Source organism: Pecten maximus, chromosome 16 (assembly GCF_902652985.1).
Source record: "Pecten maximus chromosome 16, xPecMax1.1, whole genome shotgun sequence".
NCBI lineage: Eukaryota > Metazoa > Mollusca > Bivalvia > Pectinida > Pectinidae > Pecten > Pecten maximus.
Genome location: NC_047030.1, coordinates 25,073,525 through 25,098,719, shown reverse-complemented (window position 1 = coordinate 25,098,719; position 25,195 = coordinate 25,073,525). Strand labels below are relative to the sequence as shown.

Below are 25,195 nucleotides of genomic sequence, written 5' to 3'. Positions count from 1 at the left end.
GCCTCAAAAATTTAACAAGCCTCATTGTCCACACTGTTTGAATTACTTCTTTGCCCCATATAATCATTACAAGTAATTCGTATCGTCCATACATTTATGTGAGGATCCAGTGTTATCTGGATTATACTGTTCATATTACTTCTTTGACCCATAACTCTCCTACACATAGTTATACTCCTCCTACACCTATATATATGTATATATTCTACTTCACCTATAGATATACTCTCCTACACCTATAGATATGTATATATTCTACTTCACCTATATATATACACTCCTACACCTATAGATATGTATATATTCTACTTCACCTATAGATATACTCTCCTACACCTATAGATATGTATATATTCTCCTTCACCTATAGATATACTCTCATACACAAAGATATACTCCTCCTACACCTATATATATGCTCATCCTACATAAATATATACTCCTCTTACACTTAAAGATTTACTCTTCCTACATGTAGTACACTGTTTCACATCCTCATACACGTATATATATTAACCATGCACATAGATATACATTTTAAGCGGGGTATTCGAGTTTTCCGAGTTCGAGTTAACGAAGTTCGACTGTACTCCTCTTACACATATAAAGTAAATAGTTTAACCGAAGGTCTGGTGCTAAGTTACATATGGATTTGGAGTAACAATTGATATACAAATTATATAACATATGTTAATCAATATAACATCAGACTTTACATCACAACAAACCAGATAAGAAAAATAACAATATTGATACTGTAGTTATCTGAATATTTCAACAATAGAATATACTGACTAGAGGAAACCACTTATTGATATACAATGTATTTTACCAACTTTCACCCAAATTCTTAGTCTCGAGAATATCAACTATCCTGTATAACTTATCACTAATATTATATAATGCTATCCTGTAATACTATTCGATTTACTTTTGGGTGTCACATTCTCTATTCAAGTAGACTTTCTGTCTGTCCCAATAAATTGTTGTAATTGATATTTCCTAAACTAAGTCTAAATAAATCTCAATCAAAACATTTTGAAGGTCACTATGTCAGTTACCGTATGAGTCTCGTTGCATGAACCCCGGGTGTATCGCCGTCTACATTGGAGTGCCGCACGTGTGTAACATGAGCCGTGGAGCAAAGGTGCGTGTGGTCAGCTATATGACATGCCCTCACAAATATCGCGGTACAACCTGCCGTTCGTCCATGTAGACAATAAGAGCAGTGTACTGTTGGTAAAGCCATGCCCAGTGGCCCTGGCCAGGTCCCCATCCTGTGGTTTATCCAATCTTTTTACAAGCTCCATGAACCATTTGTACATGAAAAGTCAAAGTCCAAAATAATTCAAAAAGCAGTAAAGTCCGACTCTGGAAGAGGACAAATTTATTTGGACTTTATCCTCTCCACATGGACCCTAATGACAAATATCAGTTCCCTAGTACAATAATAATGTGACGTGTTAATGCCTTTCAACTCTTGCACTTATATATGTTGATATTAGAAAGAGATGATACTATCTGTAATGTTTTTGTACAATCTGTAAATCCACAAAGAAAAGTTTGGAAACTTTATTTATTTTCCAACAATTCCGAAACGAGTTATACCAACTGGTGTAATCCAATTTGTTGACCAGGATGGTAGCGTGAGAGAGATGTCTTACTGTTTGAAGGAACCGGAACACCCGGAAACCCCGCGTGGCCGGGAGATAACTCTAGTCCTTTTCATGTTCAATAGGGGAATCGAACCCCGGCCGCCTAAGTGAATATGTAATGGTGGTAATCACTTATTTATTATCTGCACAAACTTGTAATTTCTTTTGTTTCTGTTTTCAGCCAAGTACCCAGATATATTGGCGGGGGTACAGCGTTAATCGCAGTGTGTATCGTGATGATGTATTCGCTCGCAACATTGATTGAAGTCCAACCAATCGGATGGCCTCGATACCATATGAACCTGGATCCACCACTCTTTCTGGTAAAGTCAAATCCTGAGATATTACATGTTCTATACTACAACCAGCCTGAATGGGTGAGTGGGAAGGAGTTCGACGGTTGTCAATACCCATGTAAAATGACATCTGGATCAGCAAATATTTCCTTCGCCAAGTTCGTTATTTTCCATGGACCACGACTAAACTCTAAGAAACCACCAAAGAAGTCATCTGGTCAGGTTTGGATTATGCATGGTATGGAGTCCCCGACTAACTATTGGAACGACTTGTCACAATGGAATCATTTGTTTAATTGGACATTTACGTATAGGAGAGATTCCGATGTTTTCTCACCTTATTCGAGTATTTCAACATACTCCACGAGATATAACACCATCTGTCGAGTGGAAAACAAAGGACAGATCATCAGCCTGGATGGCTTCTCACTGTAGAACCCCAGGAAAACGAGAACAATACATACAGCTTCTCCGTAAATCTACTGATGTTCACGTGTACGGCGGCTGTGGAACATATAGATGTGCCCGATCCAAAGAAAAGAGCTGTATGGAAATCCTTCGAAAGCATTATCGGTATTATTTGGCATTTGAAAATTCTTTGTGTGTAGATTATGTAACAGAAAAAGGGTTTAAAACATACACTTTTTCACCATCAACAATCCCGGTGATGAGAGGTGATTCAAATTATTCCCTCTTCTTTCCACCCGGGTCATACATTGATACAAAAAACTTTGAAACCGCCTTTACCTTAGGAAAAACCATCAACATAAATGAGAGTGTAATGGATAATACGACAAGTGCTCTGTTTTCATGGAGAAAGTATTATTCCATTGATCCAAAAATAGTGCATGACAAGTGGTGTAATTTATGCGAACGTATTCATCATGCTGAGAGCTACAAACGTTTGTATTCAAATGTCAAATCCTGGTTAAATGACAATGTAAGGTCGGCATGTAAATCTCCCACCGATTTGAAATAACTGATTTATTTTATTGTTCATGCATACATATTTAAATGATTTAATTTCAATCACCGCGAAATTGTCATGGATATATATTTACATTTGCTCCGCATTTCCCCATTGACACAATGCTAAGAGGCAGTTGCCACCATACGCCTATAACACCCAGTGCCTCAGGCTATAACACCCAGTGGGTCATGTGACATTAAAAAAGTCGGGATTGTTTTGTGTTGGTTTAATGTTTTTTTTTCAAAGTTGCCGAAAATTGTATGACAATATAAATATAAGTATTGAACAGTGGTTTTAATGTTGTTGCAGTCGATATAGCAGGAAGATGTATGTTGGGCAAATGTAGCATGGAAACCCTAACGGGTTCCCATGCCATTTGCCCACCATACATATTGCTGCCATATCGACTATAACAACATTAAAACCACTGTTCATTGCTTAAATGTTGCTGACAGTAATATCTTATTTACATTGCATCTTATTTATATCCCTTATATGTTGTAGTCAGTTAAGACGGCACTTCAACTGCAGTAAAGCGATATGAAAATGTTCATTCAGATTCAAACCCTAACGAATTAAATTTTGTTTGCTAAACTAGTGGTCTCAGACAATGAGCTAACGCGATGACCTAATATGGTTACATATGGTACAGAAGAGGCCGTTTTGCCATACATATCTTATCTAAGAATTATATTTCACGAAAAATCCTCTTCAGTGTCATGCTCATGGCTATCATTTTACTGTTAAACATTTCATGAATAATTGCTACGATTTCAAACAGTCTCGTCAACATTTTTGAACGCATTATCTTAGAACTTAGAAATTAAGTCATTACAAGGCTGGTTTGGGTCTCTCTTTTCCTCATAGGCATATTGGTAGGTAGAATATGTAGGGTATACAGTACCTGTTAGTTATATAGTAGTGTATTATACCAGTCATTTAGTAGTCCGAAGGAGTATAAGGCTAGCCATGTAGTATTGGAATTCAGAGTTGATATTGTCGTTTATTTAGAACAAATTTCAGGGTAATTAAGAACGGTGTCACGGGGACACCAGTAACCGGGGCCATATGAGAACGGGTGTCTAGGGATACCAACAGTCCGGTCGCCAACAGCCAGGGTCAAATGAAGAAAATGTGTAGGGGGACCTTATTCTTGGATTAACCAATATCCCCTATAAATATCAGACATAATTTATTAACGGTTTAAACAAATATCTACAATTGGTCGTTATGTCTTCACGTGGCTTGATGATAAAACATTAGCAGTTCGCTTCGTCACGACCAGATTAAAAAAGTAATGAATGCATGATGGTTAGAACGAACGGGCGGACGGACGAACTAAATGAATGAATAAAACAGCCATATGCATTGTTAACTAAGATAATGTCATGATTTAATCAAGAATGCGTGTTGAGTGTGTGACATGTCAGCTGTATAATTTGCTTTCATGTCTATATAACTTAAATACGTGTTATCCTAATAAACTTACTTGAACTTAATATCTCTTGAGTTTGTGTTTATTTGCAGACTTCAGTCACAAATAATGACAAAGAATGTAAGATCCTAGCTACCTTAGCTCAGTGTACATGGGTAATATTTCAAGGTGTTGAATTGAGGTGAAAAACCGTTTATGCGGTTTTTTTTTATTTGTTCATTACTCTACTTGATATAAACTTACACAACACAGGATACTGTATCCGTTTTGGTTCAGGAATTGAATCCTGCATGACAAATACGTAGCCATCTGTTTCCCCTGTTTCAATAGTTTATCTCATTAATTATAATCTTTTAAATCAATCTGTATAAAACCCCAAAAATGGCATATATATTCAGTCATGGAGAAAGGCAGATTATATAAGAGATCAACCTTACTAGAACCTGTACATAAATACGTGCACATTTTGCTGATGAGATGCCTAAGTAGTGAGTCAGTTAAGTCCTGAGAAAAATCAGTTAGGATCTGGTCAGTTACCCTACCAACCGGGAACATAATACTCCAGGATGGGCACTTGCATCAGATTAGCCCCTCTCGGTCATCAGTCTTTGTGAAGAAAGCGGGTTAACCACATGAACATTTCTAGATATAATTTATGTATATATATACTGGTGAAGCTATTAAAGGAGTAAGGAGTTAATCTACCCAGTTTTGCAGCAATGTAAGTATTTTTCTGCTTCTTGTTTTTTCAATTTTATTCATAATATTTTTAATTCCAACGAAATCCCCTGTTCTCTAGCTGTATCTTGAAATATTTCCACATGCATGATTCTCGTAAGAAGCCTGTATACAGGCCGACATATCCTATAACCAGTGCCGGTTTTTATCCGTGTATTTATGGAATCTAAAATAAAAATAAAAATTGTAGGTTTTTTCATGCAGTCTAACATCTGAAATATGCAATTATAATAATGCGTGAATTGTACATATGCGTGTAGAATAATTCTGATTTGTACTGTATGCACGTTATTAAATTATCCTTTTAGGAGAAGTGCGTAGGAACAGATAACAATCAGGGGCTACGTTCTAACCAGGAGATCCATTGTGTCATCAAAGACTGGCTCAGATATTCGGGAGATAAAGAAGGAGGGAGAAAGAAGAGAGGAAAAAAGAGAAAGAAAGACACAACCAAAGCAGTCAAGAGGCATCCAATCAGGAGAGTGAATAAATAATGATGAGAATCAATTCAGAAACATCTAAAATAGTGTATAAGACTCTGGTCAATCACTTTATATCAATTATAGATAAATGGGACGGAGAACAATGGTCGAGCGATGAAGACGGTGATCAGTGTGTGGTAAACATTTCGCTAAGTACAGCTATTTGTAAGCGGTTTTCCGGTAATGTGAGTAGACCATATTGTAGTTGATGAACTTTTCTGTGTTGAGATGAAGTTTCAACTCCATACAGCTTGAACTTTTACTGTTAACAGGAAAACACTGACTTTGTTGATTATATACAGTCATACAGGTGTGTAACACAGGTGAGAAACGCTCTCGCCCATTGTGTCGGTTACTATTTATAGACGGTCGGTCCTTCGATTTGGTACTGTGTATACATGTCCCAACAGACGTTAAACTCGTTTTTTAAGTCCAGCTATTTCGGACCCCACCAAACGGAAAACAATGAGCAGCCCATTGTCTCCGGAGGATGTTGAAAGCAAACGTTTCAATTTATACACGTCCCCTCTACCAGAGGGCACCCAATCATTATCTCCTTCACACGAGGAAATGTCTTCGGCGTGTACCGAAAGTTATCAACACTCCATGTTTACACCTGAATTTATGGCTCGTTTCTCTGAGATGTTAGCACCAAAATTAGCCAACATTGTGTCAGAAATGTTACTTGTGACTCTGAAGCCAGAAATTGACAAACACGTTAGAATAGCCTGGTCTGACAACGACACCATAAAATCGGTTATCGATTCCCATATCAATGACGTCATGACACCCGTTAAAACCCAGCTGCAACAACAGGCCTCAGAAATATCTGAACTCAAATACACCATCCAAAACCTCCAGTTTGACCTTGAAGAACAACAACAATACACAAGGAGGGGCGCACTCAAATTTCACAATGTACCGATGGACAAGCCACTCGACCAATTCGACACTTATCAATCAGTACTTAACATTTGTTAAAAAAATCAATGTTCCACTCAACACAAGTGATATATCCAGATCCCACATCATCGGCAAGATACGTGATAAGAAAGTAACCAGCATTGCCCGTTTTGTCAGATATACTGATCGACAGAAGGTATTCAAAGCCAAATCCGCCCTGAAGAACCACTATAAGGAGAGCAAGATATATATAACCGAGTGTCTGACACCCTATAGACAAGGAATAGTACACGAACTCGGAAAATGGTGGCGTGATGACAAAATCGCGTCCCACTAGACCATGGACGGGCGTATATTTGTAAAAAAAATACGGAAAGTTCCCCGAAAATCCTCATCAAGTCATATGCCTGCATTGACCGCCTCAAATCGGAGCTTTGAACGCGTATTAGCCATAGAACTCTCACTCACCGCGTACAGCGGTGGTCGCGTTGATATATCCTTTATTTATTAAACAATAAAATAAATTGACATGGTGATATGTACTCGTTCATGTATATATGTCCCATCCAAACCATCGATCAATCGTAAAAAATAAGTTAATACCTTTATATTTGTTCAATCAAACATACTCGTTTCATATATACATATATACATGAGCAATCACATTAAGAATGTAATATGGTTATATCATACATTGTAACATGATACTATTCCATTACACATGTAAACACATGTGTTCGCTCAGTTAAATTACATGTACATATACATGTATGCGTGAACATATTGTAACATGATACTATTCCATTACACATGTTTACATGTGTTCGCTCGGTTAAATTCATGTACATATACATGTATGCGTGAACATACATGTATCTGTTCATTTGTGCACATATGTGCACATTAACATCTATATATGCAATCAATTGTGAAATAACCGTCTATGTATCTGAACATGTATTATGAGTGACAATCGAAAACTCAGTTGTATACCTAGAGGCAGACTGTATTTGTTCGACAAATATACTCGCTCCATGTACCAACGAGCAAACATGTTTACATGTAAAGCATAAAATCGTAAACCATAACATTTTCTAAGCTACATGTATACGTATGTTCTCGTAACACGTATAGAATTTGGTATCCAATGATGCAATAAATTGAGTTTTGTGTAATAGTTCTTGTGTGCGAAAGTATATATACGTATGCAGGTGATCGTCGATTTATTGCAATCTACACATTTGTAAATGTAAAGTCTTCTTATATACGCATCTTCGCACACCTACATGCACATATATCGATTTTACATAGAAAAGTATGTAGTAAGAAATTACGAAACCGTATATGTGACCATGTGCGCGTGCGTAAGTATGTATCCAAACACAGGCAGTCTACTGTCGAATATATATATACACGTATGTTACAGTTATTCAAGCGTGTTAGTCAGTAATAATCGTCGATTCCACCTGCAGTCGCCTATATGTGCGCTAGGATGCATACACATGTGTTCATGTGTGCGTGTATGTGTTCACGTATATATGTGATTACTGGTATATCGCATGAAATGCGTATATATACACGTACGACACAAATTGTTGGGAGTCTTTTGAAATCCAAATAAAATTATCATCTGATTATCTTAATCGAACATGTACTTACGTATAATGTATGCATATATGTTTAGGCTTTTGTACGTATTATGGTTATATGCGTATGTGTGGGTGGGCGCGTATACGTAATAATGTATGTATTTGTAAATGTAAATATATGGACATACAAATTGTACGTATGTACCCGATATTTTGATGTGATCTTACCAACTAATGTTTTTTTTTACCTAACGGTTGTTATCTCCTTTTAGTAAAAATGTCTGGTCAAATCTAAGTCAAATTCAATATAAAGAAAACTTCATTATAATTACCACACTCTTCAATCCAGTGCTCTACCTTTACTTTGATGTCTTCAAAGTTATCTCCCTTCTTTTTTCTTTCCCTACTGTGCTCTGTACTTTTATTAAGTCTTTCCTTCCCCCAAGGGGCCGCGGTGGCCGAGTGTTTAAGGTGTCCCGACACTTTAACACTAGGCCTCCAACTCTGGGTTGCGAGTTCGAAACCTACGTGGGGCAGTTGACAGGTACTGACCGTAGGCCGGTGGTTTTTCTCCGGGTACTCCGGCTTTCCTCCACCTCTAAAACCTGGCACGTCCTTAAATGACCCTGGCTGTTAATAGGACGTTAAACAAAAATAAACAAATCCTTCCCCCAACCCTTTGTCTTACCTATCTTGTCTTGTGCTCAGTTAGCCAAACCTACATGCACCGTCACATATCCTTACCCAATGGAAGTTCCTCTGGCATCTGTTTGTGATTATATTTTTGGGTATGATGGGTACTGATGTTGATTCGTGGAGGGCTTCCATAGGTTCTTTTTATTCCAAAATGTGTAAGCTTCTTGTTAGCTATTATTTTAAAACGACCATAGCAGCATTTTCCCGGATACTCTCAACAAATATTCAGCAAACTACCCTAGTCTGTATCTTGTCGATCCTTCAAGTTACTACTAACACAAATATTACAGTTCCTATTCTGCTTCGTTTACTTATGTCCGGAGATATCCATCCAAACCCTGGTCCAGATAACATAAACATATCTACTTTTCACTCTTTAAACCTAATGCAACTAAACATTAGAAGTTTACGTAATAAGATAAATTATGTTGAATCTATATCAAACGATGTTGATATCCTCTGCATTACAGAAAGTCATTTAGATTGTACAATACCAAACGAAGATATTCATATACACGGCTTTAGTGACGAGCCATTCCGTAAAGACCGAAATATGTTTGGAGGTGGCGTTCTTATGTATTTCTCAAGTTCTATTATAGCAAAGCGAAGAAATGATCTTGAATTTGCAAATGATGAAATTATTTGGGCACAAGTATACTATAATAACTCAACATATATAGTTGCAAATCTGTACAAACCTCCAAATATAACAAATTCAAATGGTATTTGGCAACGCTTGAAACACTCACTAGACAATGCATTTGACATTACTAACAATATAATACTAATGGGAGACTTCAATGTAGATTTTTAAAAACATAAACCGAGGAGAATTATATAATATACTTACATCATTTAACCTAACAACGTTATACTGGAACCAGCCAGAATGGTTGGAAACTCATCTACTTTGATTGATCCCATCATAGTTAGTGATACTATCACTACAACCCTTTCTGATGTAATTAACGTCGATAACTCAATAAGTGATCACAAAGTAGTTTTCGCAATAATTGATGTGAAAAGAGATTTTGAAAAATCAGTTAAACGTAAAGTGTGGATCTACGATCAAACAGATATCGATCAGCTAAAAACTATCATTAATAACATACAATGGCAAGAACAGTTCGACTCGTGTACCGATGTAACGACATGTGTGACTTCTTAACTACTAGTATTACGACTGCTATGGATATGTGTATACCGTCAAAATTAGTGCAAACACGCAAACACGACAGACCATGGTTTAACAACAACATTAGAAAACAAATACGTATACGAAATAGATTAAAACATATAATGATAAAACACAACAATATGCATAACATATCGAAATACAAGAAAGTACGAAACAAAGTTAATAATATGATTAAACGCGCCAAGGAAATATTCTATGAAAACATTGATAACCTTATTGATAGATCCAATGCTGACCCTAAAACGTATTGGAAATTGCTCAAACTTTTACTTAAAGGGAAGAAAAACACTGAAATATTTCCACTTTATAGTGAACATTCATCGAACTATATTTCTGATGACACACAAAAATGCAACCTTCTAAACGATTACTTTGCATCTATATCGACACTAGATGACCAAGGCAAACACCTACCTACATTTGATACACTAACTGACTCCATACTTACCGATATAGTTATTACATCCGACGAAGTGAAAGATATACTATGTACTTTAAGTATAAATAAAGCAACAGGGCCTGATGGAATAAGCCATAGAATGTTGAAATTGATTATTAATGAGATTGCTCTACCTTTATCTATCATATTTAATGTGTCCCTTCAAACTTGTTCCTATCCCGAAAGATGGAAAATAGCAAATGTTATGCCTATATTCAAAGGTGGGGATAAACACAGTGTATCTAATTACAGGCCAATATCATTACTAAGCTGTGTTGGAAAATTATTTGAGCGTTTAGTATACAAACACATTTATAATTTTTTCAACCAAAACAATCTCATATACAAGTTACAATCAGGATTCTTACCAAAACACTCTTGCACGGCACCAACTGATAGAATTGTATCACTCTATGCTGTTATCGTTGGAAAATTATGAACACATAGCATTATTTTTTGCGACTTCTCCAAAGTCTTTGATAGAGTATGGCATAAAGACCTCATATACAAACTTAGACAATATGGACTAAATGGAAAATTACTTACCTGGATAGTTAATTATTTGTCGTGCAGGAAACAGTCTGTTTAATTAAATAATTCCAAATCTTCTTTGAAAAATATTAATGCTGGTGCACCACATGGATCTGTCCTAGGGCCTCTATTGTTTCCTCATTTATATCAACGATATCTCCACCGAACTCACATCATTATGTCGTCTTTTTGATGACGACATTTCAATATCATACTCTTCAAAAAATTTAGATGATATTACATGTGTTGTTAATTCTGATTTAAAAGCTCTTGAAAAATGGTCAAATGACTGGCTTATGTCCTTCAACCCCTAAGAGACAGAAATCATGCTAGTATCTTTTTCAACTCTTCCTTACCAGCCACTTTTTACATTCAATAACACAGTTATAGAAATAACAGAAAAACACAAACACTTAGGAGTAATTTTAAGTAGTGATACTAAATGGTCAAAACATATAGACAAAATCATCAATAAGGTTTCTAAATATATAGCATCTCTTCGTAAACTGAAATTTCTACTAAGCAGAAAAACATTAGGAAAAATGTTTTTAACTTACATTAGACCTATCTTAGAGTATGCATGCGAAATTTGGGATAATTGTGGTGTTACCAATTCCAATAATCTTGAAAATTTACAACTTGAGGCGGCTCGTATTATTACGGGGTTACCAGTATACACAAAAATAGAGTTTATATATAAAGAAATTGGATGGCTTCCATTAGCCAAGAGGAGAGAGATAAGAAAATTAACCCTCTTTTATAACATAAAACATAACATAGCACCACCATATTTATGTGATATCTTACCGGATAATATTGGAGTCTTAACAAATTATAACTTAAGAAATTCCCAGCAAGTGCGGCAACAACGTTATAGACTCCAACGCACATTAAACTCCTTCTTTCCTTCAACTTCTTCTCTTTGGAATAATTTAGACATATCTATTAGGAATTCTCCAACTTTAAATTCCTTTAAATCAAATTTTAGTAAAACGTTCTTTACAGAAACAGATGTATGCTTTCTAAATTTTGGTACTCGACAGCTAAATATTCTCCATTGTAGATTGAGAAATAGAGCAAGTACCCTGAATTACGATCTTTTCAGATCCAATCTTTTGCCTTCAGCACGATGCGTAAGTGGATCCGCGTGCGAGGACTCGTATCACTTCTTCTTTGCGTGCCCTAAATATCACATTATAATGTAAATGATCTCACATTATAATTTAAATGATCTCCATTGGTACCCTGGCAATATCTCATTAGATATACTTCTAAGAGGTGATGCAGATCTAGAAAACGATGCAAATCTTAGTATTGCAAAAGCAACTTTTATATTGACAGTACTGGCAGGTTTTGACTTCCTGAGCACCTTACCCCCTTACCCCATTTCCTTTAACTACCCTGTATCTTAGCTATTACCTAATTAATTAACTAAATACATAAGTAATTAATTATATGTTATACTGTATATATGTCAACAGTATATACCATTTGTACATGTATCTGCTGGCTGGTATGGTTGAACGACTCAAGGAAAGGAATGGTTTCGAGTGGATCTACAGAGTAAAGTTTTCCATGGAATGTGCATATAGGACAAAGTTTTAAGAAAGTGTATTGATCGATGTTTTCCAGCCTGTCAAAAAACTATTTACAACTTATTGCTACTGTTAATATGTACGTGTATGTAAAAGCGTATTTGTACATAGGAAATGACTATTAACCCCCCCCCCCCCCCCCCCTTCTTTTTCTTCCATCTCTCCCTTTTTCTCCTTCTCTCCTTTATAGATTTTTTTTTTTGACATATATATATATTGCATTCACCGCTGTCCATTATGTATTTATTTATATTATGTACTAGGGAGAGGGCGTCACTAAGTTGGAAAAACTTGTGTCCAATCCTAATTGTCAACAATTTATGACAATAAAATATGTTTAAATAAAAAAAATAGATAAATAAAAAAAAATCAGAACTTTTATATTTTTCATTCTTAATGTTCATGTAGCGTTGCGTTGTATGTGAGAAAATGAAACCTTACCGTTGGATTTTCATTCTTTTGAAGTTAAACATGTACATTGAAGGTGGTATTAGGCAAAGGATGTAAACCATATTCACGCGGTGTCGTGCTGTATGGAATCAACTATATCAGCTCCAACACAACCGAAAACCAACACATAGGTCAAACTTCTGACATTAAGCCTATGTTGGTCAAATATTAGGCTAGTTTCCCGATATTGCCAACGTAGAACCAACATAAATTGTTTATTCTGATGTTGGACCAACGTTGGGCCAACATGGATTTTTTGTTTTGACGTTAAATCAACGTCGGGCCAACGCATTAAAACGACCTATCTTCGTTAGCCCAACGTTGGACCAACACGTTGGACCAACGTTGCGCCGATGAACAACATTACGTTGGCCCAACGTGATTTACCGATGTTGGCCCAAAGTGACTACTGTCATTGGCCCAACGTTGACCCAACGTAAGCTTGCTGTCTAGGCTGTGGTTTGAATCATTTGTACATGAACAGTCAAAGAACAAAATAACTCAAAAAGCAGTATAGTTCGACTCTGGGAGAGGATTAATTTATTTGCACAAATATCAGTTTCCTTTTCACTTATATGTTGATATTAAAAACCAACACGGACGCCGACGAGTATAAAGAGATGATAATATCTGTAATGTTTTTTGTACAATCTATAAATCCACAAAGAAAAGTTTAGAAACTTTATTCATTTTCCAACAATTCCGAAACGAGTTATACCAACTGGTGTAAACCAATTTTGTTGACCAGGATGGTAGCGTGAGAGAGATGTCTTACTGTTTGAAGGAACCGGAACACCCGGAAACCCCGCGTGGCCGACAGATAACTCTATTCCTTTCCATGTTCAATAAGGGAATCGAACCCCGGCCGCCTAAGTGAATATGTAATGGTGATAATCGTTTATTTATTATCTGCACAAACTTGTAATTTCTTTTGTTTCTGTTTTCAGCCAAGTACCAAGATATATTGTCCTGGGTACAGCGTTAATCGCAGTGTGTATCGTGATGATGTATTCGCTCGCAACATTGATTGAAGTCCAACCAATCGGATGGCCTCGATACCATATGAACCTGGATCCACCACCCTTTCTGGTAAAGTCAAATCCTGAGATATCACATGTTCTATACTACAACCAGCCTGAATGGGTGAGTGGGAAGGAGTTCGACGGTTGTCAATACCCATGTAAAATGACATCTGGATCAGCAAATTTTTCCTTCGCCAAGTTCGTTATTTTCCATGGACCACGACTAAACTCTAAGAAACCACCAAAAAAGTCATCTGGTCAGGTTTGGATTATGCATGGTATGGAGTCCCCGCCTCACTATTGGAGCGACTTGTCACAATGGAATCATTTGTTTAATTGGACATTTACGTATAGAAGAGATTCCGATGTTTTCTCACCTTGTTCAGTATTTCAACATACTCCACGAGATATAACACCATCTGTCGAGTGGAAAACAAAGGACAGATCATCAGCCTGGATGGTTTCTCACTGTAGAACCCCAGGAAAACGAGAACAATACGTAAAAGGTCTCCGAAAATCTATTGATGTTCACGTGTACGGCGGGTGTGGAACATATAGATGTGCCCGATCCAAAGAAAAGAGCTGTATGGAAATCCTTCGAAAGCATTATCGGTATTATTTGGCATTTGAAAATTCTTTGTGTGTAGATTATGTAACAGAAAAAGGGTTTAAAACATACAGTTTTTCTCCGTCAACAATCCCGGTAATGAGAGGTGGATCAAATTATTCCCTCTTCTTTCCACCCGGTTCATACATTGATACAAAAGACTTTGAAACCGCCTTTACCTTAGGAAAAGCTATCAGCATGAATGAGAGTGTAATGGATAATACAAGTGATCTGTTTTCATGGAGAAAGTATTATGCCATTGATCCAAATATAGTGCATGACAAGTGGTGTAATTTATGCGAACGTATTCATCATGCTGAGAGCTACAAACGTTTGTATTCAAATGTCAAATCCTGGTTAAATGACAATGTAAGATCGGCATGTAAATCTCCCCGCGATTTGAAATAACTGATTTACTTTATTGTTCATGCATACATATTTAAATGATTTAATTTCAATCACCGCGAAATTGTCATGGATATATATTTACATTTGCTCCGCATTTCCCCATTGACACAATGCTAAGAGGCAGTTGCCACCATACGCCTATAACACCCAGTGCCTCAGGCTATAACACCCAGTGGGTCATGTGACATAAAAAAAGTCGGGATTTTTTGTGTTGGTTTAATGTTTTTTTTCAAAGTTGCCGAAAATGGTATGACAATATAAATATAAGTATTGAACAGTGGTTTTAATGTTGTTATAGTTGATATAGCAGCAAGATGTATGTTGGGCAAATGTAGCATGGAAACCGTAACGGGTTTCCATGCCATTTGCCCACCATACCTATTGCTGCCATATCGACTATAACAACATTAAAACCACTGTTCATTGCTTAAATGTTGCTGACAGTAATATCTTATTTACATTGCATCTTATTTATATCCCTTATATGTTATAGTCAGTTAAGACGGCACTTCAACTGCAGTAAAGCGATATGAAAATGTTCATTCAGATTCAAACCCTAACGAATTAAATTTTGTTTGCTAAACTAGTGGTCTCAGACAATGATCTAACGCGATGACCTAATATGGTTACATATGGTACAGAAGAAGCCGTTTTGCCATACATATCTAAGAATTATATTTCACGAAAAATCCTCTTCAGTGCCATGCTCATGGCTATCATTTTACTGTTAAACATTTCATGAATAATTGCTACGATTTCAAACAGTCCCGTCAACATTTTTGAACGCATACTCTTAGAAAGAAAGTCATTACAAGGCTGTAATTTCGCGATTACGGTATGTTAACTATACGCGTTTGGGTAATTTTCGCAATCAAAAGGATTCCGTGTAATTAGCGTAAATTTCCCCCTTACATAAATGTCCACGTTTACAGTATCTGGTTAACTGAAGTGGCCATGTATTTGGGGGGGTATATAATGGACCCTGGACATGTTGAACGTTGGTTAAGTCCCTGTCGTAAGCCAAATGAGTAAGTCTAGACATTGATGCCTGACCAATATGTCAAATTTATGGTTGAGATTTGCTTGAGAAAATCTGCTGGTGCTGGAACTGGATATGGATCCTTTTAGTCTGCCATCTCGGATAATCTGTCCCACTGTTTACGTGAAATTCAGTCGACTATAGTACTTTCTTAATCGGGTATGTGATTACTCTGAATGTTATGTTAAATGGCATTAGCTTAAGGGCTTACTTCTTTATAAGGTGAATAATCAATGGCCACTTTGAGGACTGCTTCAAAATATCTACAAGTCCTATATTATCAGTTAAATGTCTTATTCTGCACTTTCGCCAAAAAAAAAAAAAATGGAAAATATACCGTATAATTTGAATACATACATAAAATTATTGTTTACATACAACAAACCACGGTTGACCTGTTTATTACACTACAGTTAAATATATAAAAGCTATATCATTTGGCGTACCAGGGGCTACTGACGCAATACTACACACTAATAGTATGTAATCTTAACAAATTTGGACTCTGAGGTGTAACAGGGCAGCGACAAGAGCAAGACTCCTTAGACACAGACAAGTGGCTAGATCCTGGACGTTTCCAGAGTAGCTGCTAGACTCTGTAAGTGAATCTGGAGATGCTGAATGAAGAATAAAATATACAATGACTAGCTAGACCCCTAGTGATATGAGGAAGTTGTGTATGCTAGCTAGACTCCCAACGATATGAGAGATGCTGTATATGCTAGCTAGACCCTAAACGATGTGAGAGAAGCTGTATATGCTAGCTAGACTCTCAACGATATGAGAGAAGTGGTATATGCTAGCTAGACCCTCAACGATATGAGAGATGCTGTATATGCTAGCTAGACCCTCAACGATGTGAGAGATGCTGTATATGCTAGCTAGACCCTCGACGATATGAGAGATGCTGTATATGCTAGCTAGACCCTCGACGATATGAGAGAAGTAGTATATGCTAGCTAGACCCACAACGATATGAGAGAAGCTGTATATGCTAGCTAGACCCTCAACGTTATGATAGAAGCTGTATATGCTAGCTAGACCCTCAACGATATGAGAGAAGCTGTATATGCTAGCTAGACCCTCAACGATATGAGAGAAGCTGTATATGCTAGCTAGACCCTCAACGTTATGATAGAAGCTGTATATGCTAGCTAGACCCTCAACGATATGAGAGATGCTGTATATGCTAGCTAGACCCTCAACGTTATGATAGAAGCTGTATATGCTAGCTAGACCCTCAACGATATGAGAGAAGCTGTTTATGCTAGCATGACCCTCAACGTTATGACAGAAGCTGCATATACTAGATAGACTCTCAAGAAAAGAAGCTGCCATAAAATGTTATTCTATTATATATGACTAGGGGCAAACTTGACCAGGAATTAAATGCCTAGGCATATTGATCCACTGTCAAATCAAGAGTGAGAAACCCAAGAGTACAAAACGAAGGACATATACAGACTGGTGTCCATGGCAGATTTCAACTGGATATAGCCAGGAAAGCTTCAAAAGGTCAGCATAGGAATTTAATATTAGATAATCTCCCTCTACAATGTCATTGTTTAGCATCTCTTTAACCTCTAAAGGAATATGGCAAGCCAAAGTGGAAAAAAGTTACTATTTATGGATATGTTTATGGATATCCATAAATGAATTATGGATATCCATAAATAATTATTAATATCCTTAATTAATTCTAATATCCATAATTCGATTTATGGATATTCATAAATACGTATTTATTAATGGATATAAGCAAGAGATTTATGCATATTAAAAAATGAATTATGGATATCCATATATCAATTTTAAATATCCATAAATGAATTATGGATATCCGTAAATCAACGCCCTCTATATATACCAGTAGAATTTGTCACATGCACGAGGAGTTCCGAAATACGATAGGTGAAATATAGACGGTATATATAGTTAAATGAAAGTGGGTCGTAATTGTCGAGACTGATTAATGGATTCTACCGAAGCCATACATCGTATTATATAAATAGTATTATTGATTGATACAGACTTACAAATGATAGATCCAAGATGTTACCGGCATGTGCATTACAAATATCCATAAATCAGTGCCACCTATCGGACAAGTCGGTGCGGCGTGAAAACGGGATTGTTTTTCATAATGGCCGGAACAGATATGGGCGAAGCTGCCGATGTGTCTTAAATCCCTTTATGTATATACAGTTATGTGATCGCACAACGTTCCACGATATGCGATGTACGCACGATGTATGCACGATGTGCGATATGTGCGATACGGATCGTGCAGGAAAATGTGCGCACGATGGGCGATTGGAACGGTACATGTGCGATAGGTATCGTGGTAGATATAAAATGAGGAATACATCATCTAATTATTCAAACGTGTGGAACGATTGTAAAAGATATACAACGATTAACATTTTACGAGGCAGCTAATTAACATATTTTTGTTGAAATATATGTAATCATTATTAGGAATGAAACCAAAAATCCGATGTATATTTAAATAAGTTATCTAAATTATTTTAAATACAAATTAAACTTTGTTTAATGTCATTTATATATGTTCCACTTTATCATGTCATTTATATTATGGATTATTCCATTCGTAATTATTTCAAGTTTTTGTGCATCATATGGATGCTGACCATTTTAGAATTTGAAGTGAGGTGATTGGCTAAGGATGCAGAGTTAGTCTGCTTCTATTTATAGCTCCTATGTAAGTACAGGGCCACTGGTCACTGAGGTCAGAGGCCGCTGAGATATGGAGGAACAAGGTCTGTACACGTTTGTTTATTTTTATAATTAGTGTTTACTAATTATAGTTTAGCTGGAAGCTGTATATCTTTTGTGTACTTATATGTCGTGTTACATTAACTTGTTCATCATGACGAACGTTGTAGTTATTGGGCATAGCTTTGTGAAACGCCTTGACCGCGCGCTCGAGGGTTCATGGACGAACCTCGGATTTCAAAACAATCCCAGGGATATTGTTGTGTCGTGTTTCGGTAAAGGAGGTGGTAAGCTGACTGATGTTTACACACGAAAGATATCCGATATTATATTGGAACAGCAGCCTGGATTAGTTTTACTCCAAATTGGTGGTAATGATTTGGATTGCCCAAGTTTTAATAGTGTCAAGGACTCGCTCGTGACCGACTTGTTATCAGTGGTTGAATGGCTATTATTTAGACTGTCAGTATCGACAGTCGGCATTCTGCAATTGTTTTATCGGAGTCGTACAAGACGTGTTCCAGTTCGTCAATATAATGGCGTCTTTCCTCATCTTTCTGGGGACGGGGTTCATTTGAATACGTCAGGGATGCAAAGGTATATCCTCTCGGTCAGAGGAGCGGCGCTGTATGGCTTAAGATCAGACAGTGGGCGTATCTAAATTTGCGTATATGGTAAGCTTTGAATATTAATTACCTTCTGTTTACAGCTAGCGCACGCGCTCGGTGGTTGTTTACTTCGATAACTTCCGCTCAGGTCGTTCAGTCTGTTACGGAAAGTTACAAGCTAACAGGTAGTTCAATTATCTTACCGTTTACTGTATAATGCATTACATGTCCGTTAAATCGTTATCGCTCCGGGATTTTACTCATCCCTTAGTTTTCATCATTAAACGACATGAATTTCTTATAAAACGTCTTCTCGACTTGTAGACCTGAAATTGTAGATGGTCTGTATGATGAAAGGGACGTAACTCGCGTTTCAGTGTATGACTCTAAAAGGCCCTATTAGTAAATCAGCAAACTCAACTTCTGATGAATAAAACTTTGTATATCATGATAAGTCAATTTTAACTCTCATATCTTAATGTGATGCACAAGATAATACTGATTATCAGTTTGATAATTTTCAATGTTATATTTTGAGATTTAAATGGTAATTAGGCCTTGTTATTGTTAAGGTAATTCTCATTAGACTTAGTAGCTTGTGAAAATGGTTTGAAAATAAAGAAAATAGATTTAAATGGTAATTAGGCCTTGTTATTGTTAAGGTAATTCTCATTAGACTTAGTAGCTTGTGAAAATGGTTTGAAAATAAAGAAAATAAAGAAATTACTTGGACATTTGGATTTCATACAAGTTAGTATCCATTTGTATGTTGGTAATTCATGAATATGCTTTGTGGTACTGGGTATAATTATCAGTTCGTTATCGTGGGAATAATTTTTAAAGCATACAGGTCTATAACATGTATTTGAAGAATTTACAGTTTTGATATCTCGGTGGAATGCCTTGTATGATTATGCCGGGGGAATACCTGGTTGGCTAGGGGAATTCCCGGCTTTTCAGTTTTGTTATAATCATAGAGATAAGAGGCATGTCCATACTGCTAGAATTTCCAGTTTTATTCCCGGGGGAATGCCGGAGTATACTGGGGGAATGCCCAGTACGATTATCCCGGGGGAATGCCTGGACTTTCTGGGGGAAATTCCAGTTTTATTTATACCAGGGGTATGCCTGGATTAGCTGGGGGAATTCCCATTGTTCAAAATATCTAAATGATATGGCATATTTTGCCATATATTCGTTGGTGTTCAATATGGTAATGACTTTCGAGAGAGTTTTTCAAACTTTCTTTTTCATAAATGTCATTATCTAGGATTTAACCATCATCATGAAATTGGTTCATGTATTGGACTGCTCTTTTTCGCATTGTAATTACAGGTAATCCTGGTTCTGTGGGGCCTATCAGAAGATCTCGGCGACGGGCAGCTCAAAATCACACTTTGATTGCAAACAGAAGTGAGGGCAATGCACAACCGGTGGGGCACCGTAGGCGCCAAACAGCTAATACTGCCCGTTTCCTCAGCACATACACAATCAGCAGCTGCTTCTTGGAGTATAACAGCACCAAACAACACAGTGTCCATCCCAGAACTTGCTGCGCAACTGTTCCAGTATATGCAGGAGGCAGGTTTCTCAATTAACCCTCCACCAGCACATGTGAATGCCACAAGCAGGCCAGATGAGGACATTGCTGTGGCGACACCAGAGGTCCAGCTCCCCCGAACGGTTACATCAACACCAGTCCCAGCAATGGTTACAGCATCACCCAGGGACATCAATACAAACACACTGAACTTTCCGTATAGTTCACACATCATTCCTGCTGCCGCAGCTGGATCGGGAAGTCAGGTGGCAACACAGCCAATTATTCAATCTGTAACTGAAGCCAGGCTACAACCTCAACAAGTGCCTCAAACAGTGACTCAACTAACAAACTTTCCAGGACCTAATGGCAATTCGCGGACACAGCCAGTGTCTTTTTCAACGGTTTTCCAGGATGTAGCTGGTGAGACCCCTTATATCACTTCTGTAAGCATTGCCCGACCTCTTGACATGTTTGTTGATGTAAAATTAAAATCAAAAATTTTCAACAATGAGTATGTGGACTTAAGCTTATTGCTTAAGAAAACATCACACAAGCAAGACTGCTTGAAATTTGAAATGCAAGAACAGCAATTAGTGTTGAGCAATAACAATAAAGGTTTCATCATCAAATTCATTGAACAGTGGATCTCAGCATTTCATATTTTTGTTGCCATTTATGTTCAGGCACATCCACAGGCTGCAGCAAGCCTAATGAAATATGCTGATATCATACAAACACTTCACAAAAGGTCGGGCATTGCAGCTGCGATGCACTATGATTCTAATTTTCGAATGTGGCATCAACTTTATCCATGTTCACCTTGGCACATGCCACACTCCGAGTCATATATGGAGGCCACTGCCATAGGCCTTCGTGCACTTTGCCCACAGCAGCCCTTTCAAGGCACCAAGCCCAACATGCGTAAAAAAGTGTGTTGGGCTTACGACAAGCATGGCAAGTGTACAAAGGGTAACAGATGCAAATTCTGACATGGGTGTGGTGTCTGTGGCGGCAGACATCAACAGAGAAATTGTCAGAACAACCCCAAGCCTGACAACCAGCAACCAGCTGGATCAGGTGCATCTCAAAATCAATCCAGTAAACCACAACGACCACCGCACCAAAAGTAATTCATTACCTACCCCAATTTTGGTTGATAAATGTTTTGAATATTTACAAAGTTATCCCCCTTTGAAATTCTCATTTTTAGAGCAGGGTTTTTTGAAAGGTTTTAAGTTACAATATGAAGGGCCTAGACTTTTTCGTGACGCAAAAAATCTAAAATCAGCACTAGAAAAAATTAACATCTTGAAAGTAAAAAATTCAAAAAGAAGTTGACAAAGGTCGTTGCAGTGGTCCTTTTCTTCAGCCACCATATACTAATTTACAAATTTCTCCTTTAGGGTTAGTACCTAAAAAGAGCCCAATGAATACAGAGTCATACACCATTTATCTTTTCCTGAGGGCGCCTCAATTAATGATGGTATTTCTCCTGAAAATTCTACGGTAGTTTACCAATCAATTGATAATGCCATTTCGCTCATAAAAAAAACATGGAAAAGGGTCGCTGTTAGCTAAAACAGACATAGAATCAGCATTTCGGCTAATCCCGATACACCCGGAGGATTATGAACTTTTAGGTTTTAAAATTGAGGGACAATATTATTTTGATCGGGTTCTGCCAATGGTTTGTTCAATTTCTTGCAAACAAACCAGTAAATAAGAAGTCCTAATGAGGCTAGTAAGACGTTTTGTAGTGACATCAATTAAACTAAATGTCTTATTTAGGGCATGTCTTAAGTAACAATCTGTCTCGTTTCCAGGTGGACTCCTTTCGCCAACTAGCCCCACATATGGAGGTTCATCCAACACCAATACCAACCCAGTTCATGCACATTTAACCAATACCATTCATTCCTTGCTGATGAAAGCTACATCAGTAGACTTTCCGTACCTATGATAGAGCCTATACGTTGTTTTGCCAATTTGTTACTACAGTTTTTGCTGGTACTACAGTCTTACCTACCTCATACAATGTACTGGCATATTTCATTGCACATTTGTTTGAACGACGTTTAGCTTCGGCTACTATTTCTACATATGTTGCAGCTATAGGTTACATCAATAAGATATGTGGTTACCAAGATCCAACACAATCGTTTCTAATCAAGAAATTACTGAATGCAATACAACGCGGTAGTTACCATTCTGATAGCCGTTTGCCAATTACACCAGATATCCTGGTAAAGATTGTGACATCTTTGAATTTCACTACATCGTCACCTTACCAATATCATTTACTGAAAGCAATATATTTATTAGCTTTTCATGCCTTTTTACGGGTTGGGGAAATGACGCATAGTAGATCTGCTAGCAATAGCTTACAGTTTGAGGATGTTCGAATTATCACCAACTCCTCGGGGTCATTGTGTAATTTGGAATTAACTTTCAATTCATTTAAAGCACATTATAACATCAGACCGATAACACTGGCCATTGCTGCATCTCAAACAAATCAGGCATGTTGTCCTGTTCATGCTATGCAACAGTATTTGCTGCTACGTGGTACACAATCTGGGCCATTATTTTGTTTTCCTGGTCTCGAGGCTATTTCTTACGCGTATTTCAGTGAATGCCTTAAACATTCCCTAAGTTGGGCAGGCCTATCACACCTGCGTTTGACATCTCATAGTTTTCGTATAGGTGCTGCGAGTTCTGCAGCAGCCCTTGGGGTCCCTGATAACGAAATTCAGCAAATGGGAAGATGGCAGTCTACGGCATTTAAAAGATACATAAGATTGCCTTCAATTTTTGATATGTAACCTTGCTGCAACATATGCTTGACCATTAGTCATGGGGTCTACTGGTAACCATTTGAATTTTGCTTAAACTGTGCTTACTTTTATTTGATTTTAATTTGCTCATGGGCATGGGGTCGATGAGTAAAATTTTTTAACTACAATGGCGATTTTGTATTGTATACATATATGATTTACAGGTTCTCATCAGCTACTACATAATAATGTGTGCAGAAAATAGTTGTACCAACTAGAACATTTTAATAAAATCTGGTACATGACACAAGATTGTGAAGTGTTTTTAACAGTCAAGTGATTTGTTTGTATATATTCATGTTTTTGTTCTTTTGAAACTCGGACATCTTCTGGGCATTGGGTCGGGAAGATATTTCGAATTATAGTCTATTATGGGCTAATATGTTGCTCAATTATATTATGTAGTTTTGTTGTACTTTTTATAATGTGAGAAACAGAAGGTTTGTGTTTGATATAGAATTCCTAATTTTGGTATAATCATCATGTCAATGGTACGTTGTCATGTATTACTATTAGTACTTTGTATTCATGATAACAGTTTTTACCAAAATATAACTTTTATTTCCGATCATGGGGTTTAGAAACACTTCTGTGAGAATTAAAGAGGAACATTGTGGGGTGACAGTTTGAAGGAAATCTCACCTTTATCCTTGGGTTTGTGGGGAGAGAGAATGAATAAGATACATTGTGGGGTGATATGCTTGGAGAAAACACATTTTTGTATTTGATATATTTTGAGAAGTGAGAATTAAAGAGGTACATTGTGGGGTGACGGTTTGACAGAGATCTCACCTTTATCCTTGGATTTGTGGGGAGAGAGAATGAATGAGATACATTGTGGGGTGATATGCTTGGAGAAAACACATTTTTGTATTTGATATATTTTGAGAAGTGAGAATTAAAGAGGTACATTGTGGGGTGACGGTTTGACAGAGATCTCACCTTTATCCTTGGGTTTGTGGGGTGAGAAATGAACAAGACATATTGTGGGGTGATGATGTACTTGGAGAACAACATTTTTGTATTTGATATATTGTGTGTGAATGGAAAAGGTACATTGTGGGGCGACGGTTTGACGGAAGTCTCACCTTTGTATTTGATATTGTAGGGAGTGAGAATGAAAGAGGTACATTGTGGGGTGACAGTTGGAAGGACATCTCACCTTTATCCTTGGGTTTGTGGGGAGAGAGAATGAATGAGATACATTGTGGGGTGATATGCTTGGAGAAAACACATTTTTGTATTTGATATATTTTGAGAAGTGAGAATTAAAGAGGTACATTGTGGGGTGACGGTTTGAAGTTAATCTCACCTTTATCCTTGGGTTTGTGGGGAGAGAGAATGAATGAGATACATTGTGGGGTGATATGCTTGGAGAAAACACCTTTTTGTATTTGATATATTTTGAGAAGTGAGAATTA

General features: G+C 37.1%; 2 protein-coding genes across 5 annotated transcripts in view; both read left to right on the top strand.

The window, feature by feature from the left end:
• Window positions 1-15,184, top strand: part of LOC117345160 (alpha-(1,3)-fucosyltransferase C-like) — a 32,669-nt gene extending 17,485 nt beyond the window's left edge. For 3 of the 4 annotated variants that reach the window (XM_033908157.1, XM_033908159.1, XM_033908158.1), the window contains exon 2: window positions 1,837-3,100. In XM_033908157.1, coding sequence (XP_033764048.1) covers window positions 1,837-2,386 — 550 coding nt within the window. In that variant the 3' untranslated portion in view covers window positions 2,387-3,100. Of the gene's footprint in view, window positions 1-1,836; window positions 3,101-13,924 lie in introns of those variants that run through there. The other variant, XM_033908156.1, reaches the window with a different exon arrangement.
• A 5,435-nt stretch (window positions 15,185-20,619) lies between these two features.
• LOC117344718 lies at window positions 20,620-22,900 on the top strand. Its single transcript, XM_033907547.1, has 2 exons — window positions 20,620-21,360; window positions 22,764-22,900. Exons 1-2 carry the CDS (start codon window positions 20,820-20,822, stop codon window positions 22,898-22,900), a joined length of 678 nt encoding a protein of 225 aa, XP_033763438.1. The 5' UTR covers window positions 20,620-20,819.
• The last annotated feature ends 2,295 nt before the right edge of the window (window positions 22,901-25,195 follow it).

Excerpts from the sequence above, each read along its gene's own strand:
- LOC117344718 (XM_033907547.1), top strand. The coding sequence starts at position 20,820 with ATGCACAACCGGTGGGGCACCGTAGGCGCCAAACAGCTAATACTGCCC. Across the intron at positions 21,361-22,763 it reads GGTTTTCCAGGATGTAGCTG|GTGGACTCCTTTCGCCAACT; the intron begins GTGAGACCCCTT and ends TCTCGTTTCCAG.